Source organism: Zophobas morio, unplaced genomic scaffold, assembly GCF_036711695.1.
Source record: "Zophobas morio isolate AGI-343-1 ecotype UQ-CSIRO unplaced genomic scaffold, CSIRO_AGI_Zmor_V1 ptg000052l, whole genome shotgun sequence".
Lineage (NCBI taxonomy): Eukaryota > Metazoa > Arthropoda > Insecta > Coleoptera > Tenebrionidae > Zophobas > Zophobas morio.
Window position 1 is genome coordinate 214,932 of NW_026972157.1, and position 22,594 is coordinate 237,525.

At 32.3% G+C, this 22,594-nt stretch overlaps 1 protein-coding gene across 1 annotated transcript; it reads right to left on the reverse strand.

Moving 5' to 3' along the window:
- Positions 1-4: 4 nt before the first annotated feature.
- LOC135142733 (integrator complex subunit 9-like) lies at positions 5-11,157 on the reverse strand. Its single transcript, XM_064074482.1, has 24 exons — positions 11,095-11,157; positions 6,522-6,626; positions 6,416-6,468; positions 6,245-6,351; positions 5,808-5,917; positions 4,732-4,776; positions 3,810-3,912; positions 2,348-2,437; positions 2,239-2,296; positions 2,079-2,174; positions 1,968-2,022; positions 1,836-1,912; positions 1,697-1,779; positions 1,459-1,639; positions 1,297-1,404; positions 1,172-1,236; positions 1,051-1,113; positions 901-995; positions 764-844; positions 662-716; positions 542-600; positions 376-483; positions 243-317; positions 5-187 (listed from the first exon to the last, which is right to left on the reverse strand). The coding sequence occupies exons 1-24, from the start codon at positions 11,155-11,157 to the stop codon at positions 5-7; spliced, it is 2,118 nt and encodes a 705-aa protein (XP_063930552.1).
- Positions 11,158-22,594: the final 11,437 nt, after the last annotated feature.

Below are 22,594 nucleotides of genomic sequence, written 5' to 3' on the forward strand. Positions count from 1 at the left end.
AATGTTATAAATTTAAAGTTGTCAAATGCTGCAGTAGCAAAGCTTTAATCCTCAATCTTGTAGCTTCGTTGCCATCCTCCACGTGGATGATCGTCTTATGTGGGCTCACGTGGACAACTGACCTTAAACTTTCAAAATGGAGTTCCAACGTGAGCGAGTCCTTTTTGATAATTTGGACTCCCCCATGCTGCAAGTTGATATTATTATCATTATTACTGCGAATGGTTTTATTATTCACGTACCAAATTATTAATAAGTGTCTGAACTAATTTGTCTGTCTCGATTGTACCAAAAAGGTGTCCAGTTTGATAAGAGGACTGTAACAATTTACATAATAATAGTAATAATAATAATGATGGTAGTAGAAGTAAATACCATAAAAGGTACAAGTTCGCAAGTATTGTTATATAAAGACAACTGTCCATTAATTGAAGATGCCAATGTTTGCGAACTGACACGACAAAACCTGATACTATTTGCTAACTGTAAAAATGATTTTATTGAAACAATAACAATAATAATAATAATAATAATAATAAACGTCTTTCGTCATTGATGCAGTAATAAAGCGGTTGTTTAATGGTATATGAACTTCGTCTCCTGTAAAAAAGTAGAATAAAAAGTATTTAACTTTTTTCAAGGTTAGCAAAAAGAAGCAAACCACTTTCATAAGTTAATAATTCAATCTTTTTCGGAGGAGAAATAGCTTTTTTTTCCTACCGTGGCTAGATAATAATAATAATTATAATAATAGTTATACTACTTTAAAAAAGAAGCCACTCAAGTAATTTTTTGGCATCAGCACTGAGTGAAACGCGAAGTCGGAGAGCAATGCATTAACTTCCTATAGAAGAAAAAACTTAGTGAACCTTGGCCGAGGTAAAGAAACCGGGAGAAAACCGGAGCTGTGAATCGGGTATCTGTAGGATGTATACGAACTTTCATTTTTATTGGTAAAAAGGGAGCCAGACTAGCAGGAACAGAGACATCAGGATCTACTTAGGGTATTGTAGAGATAATAATGATAGAGTCATAATAATAATAAAAGACCTGTAAACACCACAAGATGGTGAGGGTTGCTTTTCCATAATCGAAGAAAATAACATGAATCTCCTACAATAGTATTATTTAATTGAATTCGAAGACTAAAAAAAAAATTTCGATAAGAAACCCCAACGAAGAGTTGGATCGCCCGTGAACACCACGCACGGCTGACGCATTTTACGAATCTCATCGCTAATAAGGGTAATACAAAACTCTCCACAAAAAGGACGAGCATTTTAAATAGTTCTTTACGTGTTCGCCACCGAATCGAGTACTATCAACCGCTGCGCACGTGTCATTTCCTCATGCGCGAATGGCGCTTCGGGAAGAAACACGCGTTCTGCTTTTTCAGTATTTAGCCTTTTTTTATATTTTAAGTTATTACAATAAAATAAAATAAAAATAATTTGAAACCATTCTGAAAATATATTAGAGTAAGCGAGTGAAGCAGAGGCTGACATGGAAATTAAATAAAACGGGACGCCTTGCTTGTTCAAGTTGTTCAAGTGCACATGGAGAATTTCAAGTAGGTCGTACACCAATCCGCACGCACGTACAGGGAAGAGTACGTTGCCTCCTGAAGAGACCGCAAGCGCTGACATGGCATTACCCTCTTCAGCCTACAATAAACACGTAAGAGCACGCAATTTACCGACATCCCGGCAGATCTCGCCAAGAACATCCGCTACGGGAGTCGGCGAGAATGGCGATAACCCGTTCATTATAAGTAAATCTCTATTACGAAAAATAAAGTTTATTGGTTAATATTTCTTATTTATTATTAGGTGTACCCATTTTTAAGGGCCTCCACATCGATGGAAACTGGATGCCCCGTAGAAAAAGTGGAGGAGGCCGTCATGACACATATCTATTATGCATGTCGAATAGAACGTGTAAACACTATAAAAAACGGATAATCAAACTTTAGCAAACGACGACTGTATACTCCAGTTGCAGCTACCAATAGAAAATCCAGAACTAGAATCATACTATAGAATAAACGCAGTACTATGAAACCATGTGATTGCTTAAACCTGGACGGCGTGATATCGAGTAAACCGTAAACATTCACTTTCTCTCTAAAAGATACACAAGTGATCGTAGAAACGCACTTCTTCAGGCTGGAAAGACTACGGTATAAATAAAAATAATAAACTTTAAAAGAATTTTTGTAAAAAGCAATGGTCATAGTACTCATAAAGGGGTTTGTAATTCAGATGTTCGACTCCTTCAGGAAGGTAATCGAGAAAACCTGTTTTTAAAATAAATATTGTGAACATTATAAGATATTCTTACGACGTACAAGAAAGTTTGCGATGGGCATTGTCCGCTTTGCAAATGGAAGAGCTTATATTTCGAAGCAGTTCCTCAAGGTAGTGATACCCAAGTCTAACTATAATTAATAAAAGATTATAAACATTTAGATAGAGCTGCTTTAAAGCAACAGCCACTTATGCAGACTAAATTATCCAATAAAAACTTTCAACAACGCTATTTATAGCCGTCAAGCAAGTCGTGGGGAAACGTTAATATTAAGTTTATTATACTGAAAAGTGATTATAGAAGAAAAAGGTAGAGTTTCTCGAGAAACTTATTGCAGTCACCCTTTATGCCGTAAGGAAAAGTGTTTGCGACCATTCCTGCAGGGTTAACACAAAATATAACGCAGAAGGCGATGATGGCTCTCGGAAACTGAGTTCGTTTACTGATTGTTAGCCGCCTGTCTACTGGTAAACCCACGTGTTAGCTCCCCGAGATGCTCCGGTTTGCACGAACTACGCTCTGCTATAAATTAGGGCAGCTAAAGGAAATGGACTTTGTTTCGTTAGTAAAGAAAATTCTCATACGAAAAAGAATAATAAAAAATAATTTGTAGTAATATAAAAATATGCGTAAGTAAATAAGCAAGACAGTGATAAAGAAGCTCCATATAAAGGTCGTTTTCAGCAATTTACTTAATTAGTTATAATATGAACATTATTCTATGAGCAATGATAACATAATGTAAGTATTAAAAACTACTGGTTATACCCCAAAACAACTTATAGCATACAAATAAAAGTATATTTTATTAATTAAATATTACTATAGATAAATATATAATATGAAAGTATTACATATTAAAAAAAATATTATAACTATTTAAAATAGACTTTTTATTAACAAAAGAATCATAAATATATTTTAGTATTAATATGAAAAATAAAATGTTTAAAAGGATGTATATAACTACTTTTAATTATCTGATTAAATAAAAAGTAACCTGTATATAAAAATATTTATAACTTCATTATATAAATAAATAATATCTTAATTATAGTTATATTTTTTTGTAAAACTTTATAAATTTTTTTTTTAAAAAGTATTATAACTTGCGTAAATATATAAAAAAATTAGTTATTTTAAATAAACATTTAGTTTTCTTAATACTCAGTTTGTAATTATCATAGCAGTATTTAGAAATTATTTTTTTTAAGTTGTACCATAGAAATAAATAAATAAAATTTAATAATAATTTTTATTTTATAATAAATATATAGATTTTTTTTATATATTATTTTAAATAATATATATAATTCAAAGCATAACACAGTAAATGAATAAATTATAATAATAGTAAATTTTATATATTAAGTATAAACAAGAATATTGTATAGAAATAAAAAATAGTTATAATAAAAATAAAACAGTTTGAAGTTTAACAGAATTATATCTAAAGAGTTGTTATACTTTTAAAGCTATTATCTTAGATATATAAAGCTTACTTGTTGGTTCTGTAGCGTAAATGACCCCATTAAACTCGGGATGATCAGTAATATAAGGAAGTCCAGATAAAGTCGAGGAATTGGATAGTAGAACAACGTCAATCTGCTCAATTAAAGTGAGTGGGCGCGTACGTAGAACTGCTACCGGTTATTATAGTAAATTTTAAAAGTTAAGAGTGTATGGCAGATTAAATAGTCGATTAATTGTAAATGGTTTACATGGGACCCAAAAAATAATAATATATAATTAGGTAGAATAAAATTTTATTTGGTAAGGAGACTACTATCGCACAGCATTTTGTGTTAAGCAAGAAAGGTCTAGCGAGGCACATAATCGGCCTCTAAAATATTATAACGGCAATTAGAATACTATACGGGTAGGCGACTTTTCGTACTACCAAATTCATTTGCTTAAGTTAAACCAAAATAAGTTCTTTAAAAAATATAAAATAAAAGTTCTTAGGAACTTTGTAGAAAAAAATATAACATATAGTTGTACTAAAACTTGCCAAATTACCATTAAAAAAAATTCAGTCGCAATATAAAGACATAAGTTGTCGTATTTTATGTCACCAGGTAGTTTATTGTCAATGTGAACCAAATAAAACCATTTTAGGATTAGTACTCATAAGAAGTAATTTTACAAAATCTTTAACCAAAAGCTTTAAGAATATTTTTATTATAATTGTTTCAAGATAGTAAATTTTATTATGATTATGTCGTAAATATTTATCAATCTAATAAAATTTCTTTTAATTTAAACTCAGAAATAACTTTGTGTCTGATTACTTTCTTACCATAACTTAAAAAAAAATAAGTATATTTTTATTTTGTTTAGTATTAGAGATAAAAAACAAAAAAATACTAAATGGTTTAAAGGTAATTACCAATAAACAAATAATAAGTAAGAAAAAATGTAAACCTCACTAAACTCGATCAGCTCAAACAAAGGAGATCTATACTTAATCTAAATAAAGAAATTATAAATAATTTGTAACATTATCTATAATAAAAAACTATAGAATATTGTCAGTACCACAAAACTTTTATTCTTAGTTTTTTATAGTACTATTTCTTTGACTCTTAGATTAAAAAGAACTTTAAGTAAAAAGTATTAAACTACTTACTATAATATTAATAATAATAAGTTTCTCAAATTATTTGTAATAAGTAAACTTTTTACTTTTTTATATTATATTTTTTATTTTATTTTAAATATTATTATTAATTAATTTACTTCTTGCTTCCTATATATAGTTTTTTTAACACAAATAAATAATTAGCTTAACAATTAAAGAAATTGCCTATAAAAGTAAAATAAAATATTGACCGATTTCAAAAAGTTAAGGTCTTAAGAAAAGCTTAGAGTAAAATTAACTATGATAATACAAATAGTCTTATAAAAAATAATAGTTCAAAACTAAATAAAAATCTATGTATCAAACGTTAAAAATATATATTAGTATTATAATAAAATTAAGTGAAGTCATTAATAAAAATTAAAATAACTCAAAATTTTTAGTGTATAAGACCGTTATTAGCATGAATAATAAGGATTATTATATTGAGTAAACCACTAAGACATTGAATAAATAATTAAATGGATACATAGATCCTTTTAAATTTTAAATAAATTTATAGTATTAGTGTTAGTAAATATTTAAGTTTAAAAAGCCTCTAAAAACTTTTTACTGCATTAAAAAAAAATTCACTCAATAAGGATTCAGTTTAATATAGTAGTATGTGAAACAAATATAAATAATAACAATTTTACTGCTACAAAGTTTGTATGAGTTATATAGAGTATATTTATTATATTATAAGTAGTAAACACATTTTTTATTACAATTATTAGAGAAATCAAACACAAGTGTATACATTATAAAATAAATATATATGTTAACGATAAAGAAAGCTTATAATGCAAGCATCTTAAGTTAAATATTTTTAGATATGCGACACGATATATAGAGCACCCGACCCAAGAAACAAAATTACTTTAGTATTTATAAGACTAAAATCCCCAAAAGTTTTAAGAACATCGTCAGCTTTGAAAAAAGTAGGGTCATCTTGCCGTAAATAAGCCGCTAAAAAGTTATACTCCTCGTCTAACAATTAAAAAATCTACTTTACTTAAAAGTAACATATTTAAAAAACTTAAAGTAAACAAGCAAACACAAAAGGAGCAAGTTAATTAAAAGTGATTATAAGAGCAAAGGAATAATAAAAAAGAGAGTAACGAATGATAAGAAAAAGGCATATTTAATAGATTTTAAATAAATAAATAGTGACTAGACTCGAAGTCTTGTAACTTAAAAAAAGACATTCTTAAAAAGATAAAATACAGATGGGAAATAAGAAAACACTTTAATAAATTTAGATGGATAACTTGATTTTACTGGTAAACTATAAGACAATTGGAAATTGTTTTACACCTTTCTTAAGACTAAATTTTCTTTGTTCTTGTGAATGCTTAGTTTCCTGTGGTACATATAAAAGTGACGACTGCAAGTCAAGGACAGGATCAATAAGAATGTTTACTCTTAAGTAAGCAATATATATAAAAATGTTAGTAAGGTTTTTTCCCTAATAAAAATAGTACAAACCCATTATGACTAATTAATAAGCAGTCTCCACTTATTGTCTCCCCTAAACAAGTCTAAATAAGTAAGTTAACCCACGAATTTCGTAAAAAAAACTTAAAAAGCTTACTACTGTGACCATCAAAGCTTCTGTGGCTCGGTCTAACAGGAGTATGGGTTTAGCTAAGATACCACACCATAGAGAAAAAGTGTTTGCAGAAGCCTTTCTAGCCAACTGAAAGTACCACTCCTGTTACCCATCCGCGACTCCCTAACCCTTTCAATTTATCTTTTAGGGACGTAGTAAGAATGATGTGTAAAGATAGAAAAAAAACTTGTACTAAAAGGCGCCTACCCAGAGTGGGGTTTGGGGCGCAGCTCTTATGGAGTTAGCTCTATTACTAATAGTTAGATAAACTAAAGTAAATAGAGTGGTTTTGAACTCCCGTAGTGCGAAAATTATGTAAGAGAAAATTTTAGCAAGCTTTTGAGACCTTAACTAGTTGTTGTAATAAATGTACAACAAATGCTTTATCAAGAAACCGCGAATAGTAGAAAAATTATGGTTTTTTTAACTTATTTATTACTATGTAAAATTCTTTATATAGAATTCTACATTTGATGTAAAAGTAGTTAGTTAAGAAAGGCATTCCGAAAAGTAAAGAATTATTATTGACAACTATTTGCACAATTCATATAAATAACCCAGCGCACACAATCGTTATAAACATAAAAAATAGTAAATCTTAGAAGCCTCCTTGCTCCTACTAATTTTTTAGGATAGAAAGAATTAGGAGTTTGTGAGGGCTCCGAAATCTATAATTAAAATATTCTGCCCCTTTGGATAGACATCCACTTTTTAGCGTGTAATGAAAGCTGGCAACCGAACATTGTTTTCTTCATGCAACTTAGATGTACCTAAGAGAGCCTAGTTACCTTACAAAGTTTAATTAATTACTCCAGAGAAGTAGTTACTCCTTTAATTAGTCTGTTTAATATCTATGAGATTAAGTAATGTTTAAATTAAATATAAACTATAACTTTTCTGTTAAAGCATAGCTTATGGAACTGGTATAATAGGAGATCTTAACAAAATTATAAAGTTGAATTATTTTGTATGAGTATAAAAGTAATTCTCGCTCTATAAAGAAAGTGTAAAATGCTGGACAAAAGCTGCAACATATAGCCAACAGTCGAATACAATCCTAGCTGCAAAGTACTACTACTCATAGCCCAACCTGCGCAATGGCCAATACGATTGCACGTAAAGGACTAACTTGCTGCGGTCAAAGCCCAGCAAAGAAGACTGAGCATACCGCACAAGGAATGTTAAATCTATAAAAGTACAAGACATGCTCCAGATAAAGAGCTCGAGAAGAGGAGGTTTCCAGCTCTCTTATAGAGAGTTTTTTAAGCCCTTAATTATTCAAATAATAGTGCTGTTAACTGGAAAGGTGAATGAAAATTTTTTTACTTTACTTTAGTTATGTTCCCTTAGGCAACACTATTCAAAATTAGATTCTATAAATAAGGTTGTCGTACTCCGGATGGAACTAAAGTAGAAGTAAGGTTGCTCTAACCTCAGTAAGCTAAGAAACCTAAAATCCGAGTCACATAGATTGCAGAATACGGCCCAACTCTTTTTCAACGAGTTATGCAAGTGACCTTAGCTCACTACGACATTAATTAACCCCTCTTAGATTACTGGTTACTAGGTTTACCATTTACTGCCTAGTTTCAGTTGGCAAGAAAAGGTCTATGGAATTGGCCTTAAACGACAAACTCGGTCTCTGAAACAATCGCTGGTAAGTTTGGGAGCAATGTTTTAACGGACTAGGCAGCAACCCAACATAGCATAAAAAGTGGTAAATTTAGTTACCAGTGATCGTAAAACAAATCTATTTTAAGCTCCAGAGGGTTAAAGGCCGTTAAAAGTAAAGTTATTTTTACGAAGTTTATAGTGTAAGAGTCAATCTTTTTGCTGTACAAGAATATGAGACAACAAGTTTACATCTTGTTTAAATGATGCCTAGTACGAGTATGCTTTAACATAATATTAGAGAATATGTTTTACCTATTTTGGATCCTCTTTTATATTTCCTTTATAGTGCTAGACAGTTACTACTTCTCTTGTGAATTAGCTCATTAAATGTATAAGGATAGAGGACTTAATTTTTTATTGCCTCATTGCTAAGGTACTGTTCTCTAGTCCATACTAAGTCCTTTTTTATATGATTTATTTAACATCTCTTACTAGGTTCTTCAAAGATAGATAAGCTTATTAATAAGTTATAATAAAGATAAGTACTAAGTTAATTAACCTAATGTGCGATAAGATCGAATATTACTTCCTAGTTGGAGGTTCACTAGTTTCTACCTATTCGATTCTATTTTGAAAATAGGTTGTTTTACCTTGATTGTTACTTTGAGTATCGGTGGCATTATAAAAAGCTAACGATTGTATCGACTTAAGCCGATTATTGTATTAATTAAAGCTAAACGTTGCTCACGTCTTAGAACCTTAGCTACAAAGTAAATTAACCACCCAAGGGAACAGCAAAGGTTAGAATTATTTAGTACTTAGATACAGCATTTATTTTCCTGAGTAGAAATAGAGAAAAGTTGCCATGACAGCTTGCCAGCCAATGTGGAGCCAAGTCCTTATACCCTAGGCAGCTATGCTTAAGAAGGGGATCGGACCCCTCAAGTTACTGTGAAGCTCAAGCAGTTTGGTAAAGAAAAGTTCTACTTTAGTAGAACAAAACTAAATAACACTCTAGAAGTGCCAATTAAATGGTTCTACCGAAGTAGAACGAGAAAAAAAGTAAATGAACAAAGTTAAACCCTGTATTCGACTTGTGCCTCGGCTTCGTTCGGGGTGAGTGCGCCATCCGATTCATGCGAACCTATAGCGTAGATTTCAAGATCCAGCGTAGTCTGGACGACAGCGTCGCCAGTTGGAGCCGGTAAAACACCAAGGATTTAACTTTGTTCTTTTAATTTATTTTTGGTTTTTACTTTGGTAGAACTTTCTAAATATCATTTCTAGTGTTGGTTAATTTTGTTTTACCAAAGTAGCACCTTTTTGTTTTTTCACTCTATTTTAGTAGAACATATTCATGAGCTACCATTTCTAGACTGTTAGGTCGTTATCTTGTTCTACTAAAGTAGAACCTTTTTAAGTAGCGAGCTAACTATTTAAAACACTAGTAATACCTTGCTCATTAGAGTACAATGAAAAAGAGTCTTATACTCTTCCAAAGTGAAACAACCTACTTTAAAACTTTAACTTAAACTTAAAATAGAAGAGGTAGAAACTAGTCATCTTCTTCCCTACTAGGAACTAAACTTGGTTTTTTAACTTTTACATAATTCAATCAAGACTCTGCAACCCCTTTATAAAGCTCCATGTTATGTGATAACCTCGTGCTTCTTCCCGAGCATGAACTTTAGCCAGAGACCTGGACAGCGAATTATACTTTCTAACTTCTTTGGGGCGATAGTAACACGTCTCTAAAAGGTTTTTTTGACTTTATTCTTAAAACTTAGCTATGCTTGGGGTTATCTTATTGAACTCAGAGAATACAGTCAAATTGTAAATATAATTATAAATAGACAAATAAATTAGTAAGAATAAAAATAGATGAAAATAATGGGATATAACACAATAGAAAAAATAAATAAATAAGAATAAAAAGAATTAGGTTTGAAGCATTAGTACTTAATTAACAGGGTACTAGAATATAACTTCTGTATCCTTGCAAATAAAAAGATCCTTTTAAGCATGTTTGGGCTGGTTTTAGTAAGTAGCAAAGTCTAGGTTAATTCTTTTTAGTTCTTGAGTATAAGCTGGGATCGGGGCGCGATATCCTAGCATTAGGCATGAGTGAAACTTGCCGAGTTAATCGAATAAGCAATAGGCAAGTGTCATGAGTAAGGACTCTAACAAGAGAACATCCTTCCGGTGCCATTAATATCTACTAAACTCTAACTCATTGATCTAACTTTGGTAAGTCTTAACGCTTGGTACCGAAGTTGTACGTCACCATTTAAAGTTACAAGCTGTTTTACATACCGTTCGAAGGTAGCCCTATGACGAGTGTTAGCTCTCTAGTTCTTCGGGTATACGTTATCGTTAATATAATACTTTTTACTAGCTTTTGTAGCAGAAAATTACAAAAGTGACAAATAAAACACGAAAGGTTAACAAATTTTACCCTTAATTATTTTTAGTTGTACGCTTACTTATAGTAAAAGCTCTATACAAGTGACTGTTAGAGCACGACAACCATAATCACGAAACATAACTTTTTACCCGTCCTCGCCTGAAGAATGAACAGAGCTGTAAAGTTTTACTATAAGTAACGCAAGAAAGGCGAACCACTTTTACACTTTGATCAATGCTTTATCTTTCTAAAATAATGACGAGTTGAAACCTAGCAAACACCTTAATAGGCTCTCTTTTTTAGTGCCTTATCCTGCAAAAATTGAAAAAGTCTTCAATCATTTAAGATATAATAATTTTATTATCTTCCAAGCACTCTCTTGCATTTTTATAACCCACTTTGCTATTTTTATTTGGGTAGAAGCGGTATATGAAATAATTATAGTCCTTCAAAATTACGTACAAAATCTTGGCAATTTAGCTCGAGGTCCTTATTTTTTCGTGTACGTCCTGTATCTTTAACTGTTATTTACTTTACCTTAAATTTCCTTTGTGCGGGACCGCAGCAAATAAGTCCATTACGTGGAAGCGTATTGGCCATTGTGCAGGTTGATCTATTAGTGCTAGCACTTTGCAGCTTGGGTTGCATATGACCGTCAGGCGTTAGCTATATATCGAAGCATTCGTCCAGTACTGTACCAACTTTAGCGAAGTTAAGATTGATAATTGTAGCCTAGTGATTATCGTAAAGCGTCCAAAAGATATCGGGCCTGTCTAAAAAATTAGGTTGTTATGCAGTCCAGTAGCTCGAGGGAACGTCAGGGGCTATGTTGCTATCTTGGAGTCTAGTGCTGAGCCGTCACATTTGATGTCCATCCTTGGGTTGATGGCAAGATAAATAATGCAGTAACCTAAAGATTTTGTAGTAGTTAACAACCCTCTAAGGTCTATGGCTTTGGTGACTTAAGCTGAAATCATTCAGTAAGCTTAAGGTATCCGGCTCTGGGCTTACAATCTATTCACTTAAAGATTACACCTAACATTATGAATTTGGTTGCCTTGCTTAGTTATGACCTTATCACCATTGTCTTGCACCACAGAGAACTCCAGAGTTGTGCGACGCATGGTTCGAACTAACTGCTCTTAATAATGGTAAAATTTGCTGCATACCATAGACTTTTGAGACGTGCTATACCCCTTCTGACCTTTAAAGGTTTTGCATAAAGCTACTGAGTTCACAAGAATCGAGCTGTGGAACGTATGTACGATGCTGGAGATTCGTCTATTTAGTACACTATTTGGCTAACTAACGAGTGGTGCACTGTGACTCATGTTATACTATTGTATTACCTGTGCTTTGCTCCTCGCGTGTATTTACTTGGGGCCCACAGAACCTGGGTTTTGGTTGAAGCATTGGCTAACCCACTTGATAACGGTAGCTTCAGTGAATAGTTGCGAACGAAGGCTTCTGTTATCCTGTGTCACTGTAATGAGTGATACGTAATTGGCACTGTTTGCTTCGAGTCTAGTGCCGATTGTAACAGTGTGAGCAGTGATTATATAGTACTTACATAGCTACTTGTGAGTAACTATAGAGTGCTATCTGCTATAGAATAATAGGATATGATACGTGATGTGTACTATATAAATATTGCACGCCGCCTTATGATCTGATGCCCCAATTCAGTAAGAGTTTATCAAGCAATACTTCAGTATATCTTTAACAGCAACTAGATAACTCAAACAGAAGTCATCATCCACTCAATGCGACAGACAACCACCCAGCGTCTCAACTATGTTCTAAAGCTCGATTCTTGCGAAACCTGTAACTGTAAAGATAGGTTAATATTAAACCTATCTTAGGCCTGTCATCTGCTGAAAGGTTTGCCATTTTTAAAAGCAAATCTTTCGATCCGTGCGTATCTAATTTACTTGGGCTATTACTTGCAGAAGGCTAAATTGATTAATCACGAAGTTTACTCAAGTTCTAATTGGCTTAATTAGTTATAAAGTTTAATTAAAAAGGTAAGCTAACTCCTGGGTTACAGTCATCAGGTTAACGACAAGAAGGTGAACTAGGTGTGATTAAATTAACTATTAGATAATTTAGTTAATATTTCAGTAGTACTTGATTAAAGTATGGAGAAGATATGGAAACATCGTCGAGCAAATTCTAGAGCTCTCCTCAACCTTCTCTCGCTCTCAAACTAAGATGGTAACGCACGATAGCCGTATTCACGCTACTTATGGTTCGATGATACCTTCAAATTAAATAGCCTGCTTGATTGTTTCAAATAGATTCTAAGGGCCACAAGCTGTAGGGTTATTAGCCAGTGCACTACTAAACTGTTGCCTTCTTGCTAAGGAAGGTTCAATCCAAGGATGGACATTGAAAGTGACAAATCAGCAACATTTGTTTCACCTTGGAAAAAGTTCTACTTTAGTAAAACAAAACTAACTCACTAGCAGTCTAAAAATGCTAGCAAATTAAAATGTTCTACTAAAGTAAACCAAAAAAAGTAAAGTAAATAATGTTAAATCCTTTGGAATTCACCTGACTCGAAGGGGGCTTTGCCTTCCAGGTGATTACCTCCTGGTTCAGAAATTTACTCCCATGACCCCGACATCGGAGGAAAAAGTCACCTCGGCTTTACCGAGAGACAGGGCGAATACTGTATTTTACTTTATTTACATTACTTTTTCTTCATTCTGCTTTAGTAGAACATTTTAATTAGATAGCATTTCTAGACTGCTTGTAAGTTGGTTTTGTTCTACTAAAGTAGATTTTTTTCCAAGGTGGAACAACCGACTTCCAACCAGTCGAGACTAGTTATCAATACAGTTAGAAGTAACCTTGGTTTTAATCTAGGTATCTCCTCGAGTTGGTGCATAGGCTTTTATGGTGAAATACTTTTTATTGATAGCAAGGAAAATGTAGTTCTAATCTACAAGAGCTAAGTATTGTAGCTTATGTGATCAAACTTCCAATTTTAGGAAACTAGTTCAAACCTGTTCAATATAATAGTAAGCAAGGTGCAAATAATCTTGGACTTTTGCAACTGAAATTCAGCTAAACCTTTAGGTCATGCATGCTAATTTTTTTACATATTATTAGGAAGATAAACAAACGGGTAATGGCTTCCTAGGAGGCTCTGCTCAGTTAATGGATCAGATGATCGAGCCTATAGCTAGCAATTCTGCCTCAAGGTGAAAGAATCGTGATGGCACCGATACGAAGGCCATAAATGTAACAGCAGCAGTCAGAAAATTGACAATTGAAGGAAGTCAGATCATGTTAAAAGAAATTTTGACACAAGTAGCTCTATTTTAATTGATTATCAGGGCTGGCTCACACCAATACCAGCAGTTCGAGGTTATATCGAGAGCTTGAGTTTAATTCTCAAAAAAGTGTTAAACGGACTAAAACGGTGGAACAATTGAGCTATCTTGCCCGAAAAGAAGGGCTAAAAATATTTAGCTAGAATTGGTTTAACGGTATGTGGGAATTTTTTGTTGAGAGATGAAATTCAATCAAACTATTGGGAACTCCGTAAGCTAAAATATCAACCATGTTTCAACTGACGTTGTTGTCTTATTAAAGTTAGGGGGCTAAGAAGATGACCCGAGACCGTTTTAGGCCTAGTTTATAAATCTGATAGCTGGATACTAGCTTAACTCAACGCTTAAGCTATCTACTATCGTACTATGGCAACGTATGTGAAAAAAACAGGTGTGAGAGGAGGTTCTTGACTCATGTCTTCTAATTCGACCGCACGCGTGTCACCTTATTCAATTTAGTTTCAGGAAAGTGATGCATGACTGTCAAAAATTAGTGCTTTTTTGTAAGTAACAAACTTTAAAAAAACTAATTACAAAAGTAGCCTAAAAAAAAAGGTTAGCATGGCCTTAGTGAATTGAGCTAGAGAACTGAAACTCGAACACAAATAATACCTTTGTATCGGATAAAACTTTGCAAAATTTTTTGATGTAGGAATAAAAGTAATGAAGAATTAAAACGTCTTGATGGATGTCAACCTCTATGATAGCTCATTATATATTACTTTGGGCTTAAAATTCAAGAAAAAGGATCAAACTCAATCTTAGCTAATAGGTCTGTAGAAGTTGTAACAGGTTACCTTAAAAGAATCTGAGGTTGGAAGATAACGAAACTCAGTTTAAGAAAAAAATTAACTTACACAAGGTTAAGATGGTTTGATACCATTAGTTTCCAAAAGTTTACCCAACTTTACATACAAAACTAGCAAATAGTAATTTTTTTTTAATAATTAAGCTCCTATTGACCATCGCGTAGCTTGAGCTACTAGTGGGAGCATTTGACCGTAAGCTATAACTAGTAGCTATCGTCAAGATTGTAAGCTCCTTGTTAGATCGAGGATTGCTTTATGTCCGTAGGCTAACAAAGTAAAGCGTACGAAAAAGATCGGACCAACCTATAAAATTGAGCATTTTTGTTTCGAGATAATCTTCGCAGAACTGCTTGGAGGTGGTATAAAACAATCTGTCTTTATGATCATTGATCCAGCAGATTACAATCTTTGGAAGTGACTCAACGTCCAATGTAATTACAAATTGCTTGGTAATGTTTAGCAATCCTCTATTTTCCTTGTGTCCCTTTGACTCTAGTTAAAACATTCAAATAGGCTATCCAGCTCGAAAGGATCATCAGACAACAAGTGGTGTGAATATGGTTGCCTTGTCAACTGACATAGTAATCAGGGTGGGCAGTGAGCGGGGAGAGTTCTAAAATAGCTTGACGCTCGGATCGAAAGATTTCCTCTTGAAAATGGGAAAAACTCGAGCAGATGACAGATTAAAGGAAGGTTTTATATTATAATTGAACTTTACAGATTTTCCACATAGGCTAAGATTTCGTACAAACGAATCGAGCTGTAAAACTCATGTACGTTGCTGGGGGATCGTCAGTAAGATTGTGTACCGTTTGGCTCAATGACTAGTGGTGCATTGTTGCTCACGATACACTACTGTATTGCTTGTTTAGCTACTTGCTGCGATTTTAGCATTAGTCAACAGAGCGTGAGACAGTGTGCTGTACTTAGGCTAGTGAATGCAATTATATTGGCTTTAGTAAAAATAGTTTCGGCGAAAGCTCCGGTTAACCTCTTTTTGCTTCATGAGTAATACGAAATAATATTAATTGCACTCGTCGGGGTGCCTACAAAACACTTATGAGAGACGTTATCTATAATAGTATAGATTTAAGACATGTGTTTTGACATATTGAACAGTACTTGTTTCTTATATAATAGTATAGCAGTACGTTAATATATAGTTATGTGTACTAATTGAAATAGTATTAGTTACTAGTATATATAGGTATAAGGGGTTAGTAAACTATATTATTATTTTAGTATACTTCCCATGTACTACACTACTATGCTATTATATGAGAAACAAGTACTTTTCAATATGTCACAACATATATCATAATACTCTATGACGTATCTCATAATTGTATAATAGGCATCTAGAGAAGATGCTTAACCGTTATCATGCATCAAGTTTGTTTAGTATAATAATAAAAAAATTACTTTAATAATTAAACGTATGAAATCTTACTAATTAAATGGTAAAAGATATGTTATTATTGCTGTAAAAAGTTAGTAGAGTTAGTTATCATTGAGCTGATGATAAAATTTGAATAAAAGTTAGAAAAAATAGAATTTATATTTATGTATTATAATTTTTAGTAAGGTTAAGTATTTGCTTTTAAGGTCCTAAGATAAATGGGTTCTTTAATTTTTAAATAATTTGAGGCCTTTCTAAGGTCTATAAATACAAATTTATTTAGTATCACTAACAATACATAATACAATAAAATTTTCTTAAACTACGTTTGAACTATGTTAATATAATGAATATTAAATTGTAACTAATGTAAAACCACCGTACTGATAGCCTTATTCATATTCCTAGAGTGTGGTTTAATAAATTTGCTTATTTTGCTTTTGTGACCAGCTGTTTTATTACTTTTTTGTTTATTTGCTATCAGTTAACGAATATATATATATACATTTAATCGAGTGGTAATTCTTAAAAAAACATTTGGATCAATTGGGGTAAAAAAAGAAATAGGCAGTTTTATTAGATTTTATAATCAGTTCTATATTGTCAATTGCTGCTCATAATAACCTGGTTAAAGCTATATGTGCTCCATTAGAGTTTTACTTAAAAAAGTTATTAATACTTCCGATAGCTTTATTTTAAAGGTTATATTGTCAATCCTTTTGGCCTTTCAACATTTACAATAGCCTAAGAGGCCTACGGATCATGAAAGAATTTAATAATCAACTATATACTACAGACACTCAGCTCGTTGCATTTAAGTATACTTGTTACTTTAAAAAAAAAAGTATTTTGAAACATTTTTTTGTTAATTTTATATGTAAACCCTAACTTACACTGTTGAACTCAAGTTGGATGTTAATACTACTAAGAACCTGGAGCAGCGTAAATTTATACTTTTTTTTAATAAGAAAAATTATTCGGGGGATACTTATAACTGTTAGCTTACAGAGGTCAAAAGATGAGTTATTCGAAATTCTTTTCCACTTGTACACTTAAGTTCTCCCTAGTTTTCTAATTTTCTTGGAAAATATTATATAGGGTTTACCATAAAAAAATAGCAATTTTATATATGAGAGCATAAAAAATATGTATAAATTGTAATAATGGTCAGGTAAATTTAATCCCCTTAAAATCTTAACCGGCAAACAAAGGAAAATAAAGGATGCACGTGGTAGCACATGTTAGAAAACATGCGGTAGCGTATGGCACATGGCATGATTTACCACGCGGTAAAAGCACGTAATATATCATAGTTAACTAACAGCGTATTAATACGAATGAAGGGCTTACAGCCTCATATGGGGATCGGAGTCTCAGAAGACAGCGGGCCTAGTACTCGGGGCCATCTCATCTGGTGATGGCCTTAAGCGGTTTGCCATCAACCTTCGCCAAATGGTGAAGGTTCATGCCAGATACGCCTCCGATACCCTTTAGTGCTTGTCGAAACGAGCATCTGCAAAAGTTGTAATAAAAATTTTGAGTGGAATAATTCAAGGATGAAACACTTAATCCCGTAGAATCCCCAAAATTATATACTTGGGAGTGTATTTAGTACTATGGTGGGCGAGCACGCATGTACAGTGTTTTTCTTTTTTGAATCTGGATTAAAGTGCGTGTTGTGCAGAGCTCGAGGTATTTGGCGTTTGTTTACTCGATCATGCACCAAGAGAAATCATTATACAAATACAAAATAAAATCATTGCAAACTCTGCGACTTTTCAAATACTTGTGAGTTAGAGTTAATTTAAAGTAAATCAATATTATTGTTATTTTTGTCATTAGTCCGTGCATCCGTAGAATAAAAAAGTTATCATAAGCACAACTAGTTTGGACGTCCCTCTAAAACGGGATTATCGAATAGAAAGCATCTAATGAGAACTACAATTCTAATACTTAAGTTTTAATTTTTACAATTTTTATTTTAAAGTTCCCTCAATATGCTTTTGTCTTTTTGGAATTTAATAATTCAGCATTTAAAAATGAAAAAAAATAAAAATAGTAGGCTATTTGTTCATTTCCTTATTCTAAAAATTATTAAGCAAAAATTTGGGGATATTATGTTTGAGATATTAAGGTATTAATTATAAATTAAGTTGTGTATAGTCTACCAGTAGAACTGAGCTTTCAAGTATAAATAATTATCTATACCTTCCTTTATTTTTGACAAAAATCAATAATATAATTTTAGGGTTTTTAATGAAACAGCAGAATAAAAGTCGTAAAGTCTGTTTCTTATCTGAAGAAACCAACAAAAACTCACTGTGGCCCACCGGGTCTTTTTCTATGAGATTGATTTAACTGAGGCTTCAGTGTCTAGTGAAGTATTTTTTAAAAATAATTCTGATCCCTATGACACTAACAAATTACCCGTTTAAGGCGTAACTGAGGAGTTTCCATTTGTTAATTTGAAGCATCTTATAGTGGAATGCGATAATGAATTAGAGAAACATACTTAAAAACTGCTACGCAGCGAGATCTTGATTAAGATGGTAATTTTAAAAACGCTAAAAGCGACATCCCACGCACTAGACTTGCAGTCACCAATAGGAGTGAACGGAGTCTCTTAGGCTTTGTGAACGACTCAATAATATATACATGGAGTTTAAGTAAAATAACGTCAAACCAAATAATCACTTTTTTCATGTTTTAAATAAAAACCGGAAATAATAGATTTACGCAACCAATATTGACATTTTCTTGGATAAAAAAGAGGAAGAATATTTTACTTGTAGGTTTCAAGGAAAAACAATTTTTCTAGTTCTTCTTGACCGAATTTCAAGAAAATGGGCCCAAGCATACGTCGCAATTCACCATTCAAGAAATGATCTTATTTATTGACCTCAGAGACTTACACGAGGAACAACTTATAGGATATAAAAAAAAAGTTTAACTCTAGGGCTCCTTACAACAGTATTTAGGAGGAAAACTTCTGTTTTATCAAGTATGTCATATAAAATTAACTTTCTAATTTTTTTATCGCAAAATTCTGTTTATTTATAGAGCCAAAGTGGAGACTTTATAGAAGCATTTTGTTAAAAATGTATCTCTCGTAGAGAAAAGAATGGATAAAAAATTATTTACAATTATAAAAAAAAATAAGGAAACGAACAAAAAGCAGTAGCCAGTTCGACCAGTCAAATAGTCATTTCCCGGAAATAAAAGTGTTTTCGAGAATGCGCATCTCAACCAACAGGATTTGAACTATGCGCGCATGTTTAAAATTCAGTTCCATAATGTAAATAGCGTTACTTAACACCTTGCGAATGGGTAGTGATTGCGTTGCTACCTTCACACATTTTGTTCAACATTTACTAAATTTAGGATTCTATATATCTTCCAAACTTAAAGTATATACAAAAAAAGTGTTCATTGCAGTTTATAAGTCATAAAAGCTTTTAAATTTAGGAAAAAACTACTAAGGAAATAACGAGACAACATTTTTCAAGCTATTTGTTTAAAAACTAAGCTTAAATTAAACGATTTTACTCCTAACAAAAATTAATTATACTACTAAGAAGTCTCTTTTTTTTTCACTATCACGTGTTTTATAGGCTAAAGATAACTCTAGTTGTCGTTATTCGTGTTATTACTGCCTTTAAGACTTTGACCGCCCTCAATTAACCCAATAAAAAATTAATAAAGGTTAGTGATTATAATAATCCATGTGCTAATAAAATTGTATTATTGTTGAGTACTAAACATGTAGGCACCATTTTAGCTTAGATATAATATGAACAAAACTGTTTCAATGTCTTTCAGTATAAATATAAAAAGTAATGAATAGTTTGAAAGCTGTTGTCACTTTATAAAGTTTTAGAACAAAGATAAGCCATTTCTTGCGACCTATATAGCAGATGTATTGATGAATCAAAAACTTTATGAAGCCATTCTAACGTGTTTATAAGCAAATTCATTATACCGGGATATAAAGATGTTCTCTTAGCACAGCAATTTAGGAGTCTAGAAGCACAGGTGATGGGTTTGATTCCCGCCGACGGGACTCTCTTTTTCGACCTTTGCTGATTGCGTATTTAACCTCGCCCTTATTAATTCTAATGTAACACCCAACGCGCGGTAACATTTTATATTTCTTGTTTAACTTATAGGTACGGGAATTTTATAACCTGATATGTCTCCACCCGTTTTCGGAGTTCAAAAGCTGTACTTAAACTAAATAAAAATTATAAAAAAAAAAGATTGTTAGGTTAGCTTAGCCAAGGGTATTTTCCAAAGTTATTAGCTTGTTGATAAAGGATGATACGGAGGGGTATACTAGTTTGTCGCCTAATGTTTCTTCGTTCAGCCTGACTGTTAGAACATTGAGATTAATTTATCTGTTGAAAAAGTAAAAAAATTAATATAAAGAATTTTACCATACCCAATTTGGTAGTACAGTACTACAATGTTCTAATCTCTGTTGCATCTGGAATCTACGTTCACTGTTCTTGTTAGGTAGCCATTACCAGATTTATAACCCTAATATAATTTTGAGGTTATAAAACCTAGCTGCTAAATTTAGAAGACCACCCATATCCTCTCATATTATCCTCCCGTCCGGTTATAAAACAATTTTGTACGTTAGCTTTACAATAAAATCTAAAAAAATCACAGAAATTGTCCTTTAAACTAAAAAAAAGAACCGGGTTCTTATTGTTATCTAATTCTAACTCATTTTAGATCTTGTCATCGTTTACTTTTTTCAAAAACTCCTTAATTTCTTCATCAAACTAACCCTAAAAGGATTTTCAATGTCAAACTTCTTTGTTAGACTTAAACAGCCGAGAAAATCTAGCCATAGATGTACCCATCTTTAGTGTCAAAAAGGTACTAACGAAATTGCTAATAATGCTGAACCAATTAGCTTCGGCATAATATAATCATTCTAAATTTCGAGAGTAGTTATTAGTTGACTGTTTCTTCACAGTTAAGATCCTTAAACCAAAAGTTATTTACTCTATCAATAACCTATGGATGCTAAATTCGTAGTTTAGTTATTTACTCAAACGTTCTTTGATATTAATGAAGGTTGTACTAAATAAACTAAAATATTGAAGGCTGTTAATGAGTAAAAGATAATTGACGGTGGTAGGCGAAAATTTTATAAAGTTATAATGCAAGTATAATATAATTAACAAGCAGTCTTGTGAGAAGCACCCCCAGCTAGCAGCTTTAGCTTTTACTTATGTACTGTGGGCATATCATTAGGGGATGATCTTTGGAATATATTAAGTTTACAAGTTCTCTCTCCAGTCTTAAAACTCGTTTTTAGCCAGTTCATTCCATTATAAAGTTTTTATTGTATAATTTGGGCAGAGTAAAACAATATGAATAGTTTTACAAATTATGGAGAAACTCTAAGCTGTTTTACTGTTATATTCCAATTTTTTTTGAACTATTGTTCAAAAAATTAAAGTTCCAATTCTAATTAAGTGTGCAGATACTACTTTTGGTTCTTTTGAAAGTGGGCTCCTTGGAGAGACTTGTATATAATAAAACCTTAAAATTTTATTTAGTAGGAGTCTACCTTATTAAGAACTTCTTAAGAGACATTAATTTGCTTAATAGCAACGGTAAAAAATTTTTTTAGGCACTGGCATACTACGGCCGCTCTTTGTAGGAGACCTTAAGCCGCTAAATCTGAATTACCTTCTGCAGGGGTTGGACTGCGAGGGCATACCATTAATGCTCTTTAGAGCTTTAATGACTATCCTGAAGGACTGGAAAAAGGGAAGAAACCGGCAGGACTACCACCATTTGGCCTAGGGTGCTGGAAAACCTCTGGAAAACCGCTGGAAACACCGGTCAGCACCACTGCCAGTCAGGCTCCTTCGGGCTTGCCCAGAAAGGAGGAGGGCCATTGGTAATACTTTAAACATGAACAACCAAGCTTTTGCTGAGTTTATGTCGCATACAAGGTACTTATTACGAAAGCACTTTGACCTTTAAACGTGCAATTTTTTTTTTAAAAGACTCTATGGTTGAAATATTAGAATTTTTTCAACCAAAGGGGCTTCCCTTTCTAGAGAAAAAACCAGTATCAAATTCTTGTAAGAATAATATTGACTTAAAGTTCCACTCGCCCCGTAAAAAAGGATCTTTGGTAATGACCGTATTAATGGGGCCCAGGTGGAGGTTTTAAATACATAAATACACAACATAAATATAATTTTATTTATAAGGTAAACAATTTTTTTAAATTTAATAAATTCTTTAAGAATTCTATCTTTTTACCAATTTAATATTAAGTTAATTAATATTTACTGGAGATAGTGGGAAAACTTCTTTACTTTTTTCTTATGCTCTATCAAAAGCTTGTGAAGGCGAAGATATATATTTTATATGTTTTAAGAATAAAGAGAAGTTGATAGAGTCACCTCCTTTTTTACCAGAGTGGTTAATTATTATTTGTTCTTTTTATATTTTTTAATTTT

Excerpts from the sequence above, each read along its gene's own strand:
- LOC135142733 (XM_064074482.1), bottom strand. The coding sequence starts at position 11,157 with ATGGCCAATACGCTTCCACGTAATGGACTTATTTGCTGCGGTCCCGCA. Across the intron at positions 2,438-3,809 it reads TTACGCTACAGAACCAACAA|TTAGACTTGGGTATCACTAC; the intron begins GTAAGCTTTATA and ends TATTAATTATAG. Across the intron at positions 2,023-2,078 it reads CTCGATATCACGCCGTCCAG|TTCTGGATTTTCTATTGGTA; the intron begins GTTTAAGCAATC and ends GTATGATTCTAG.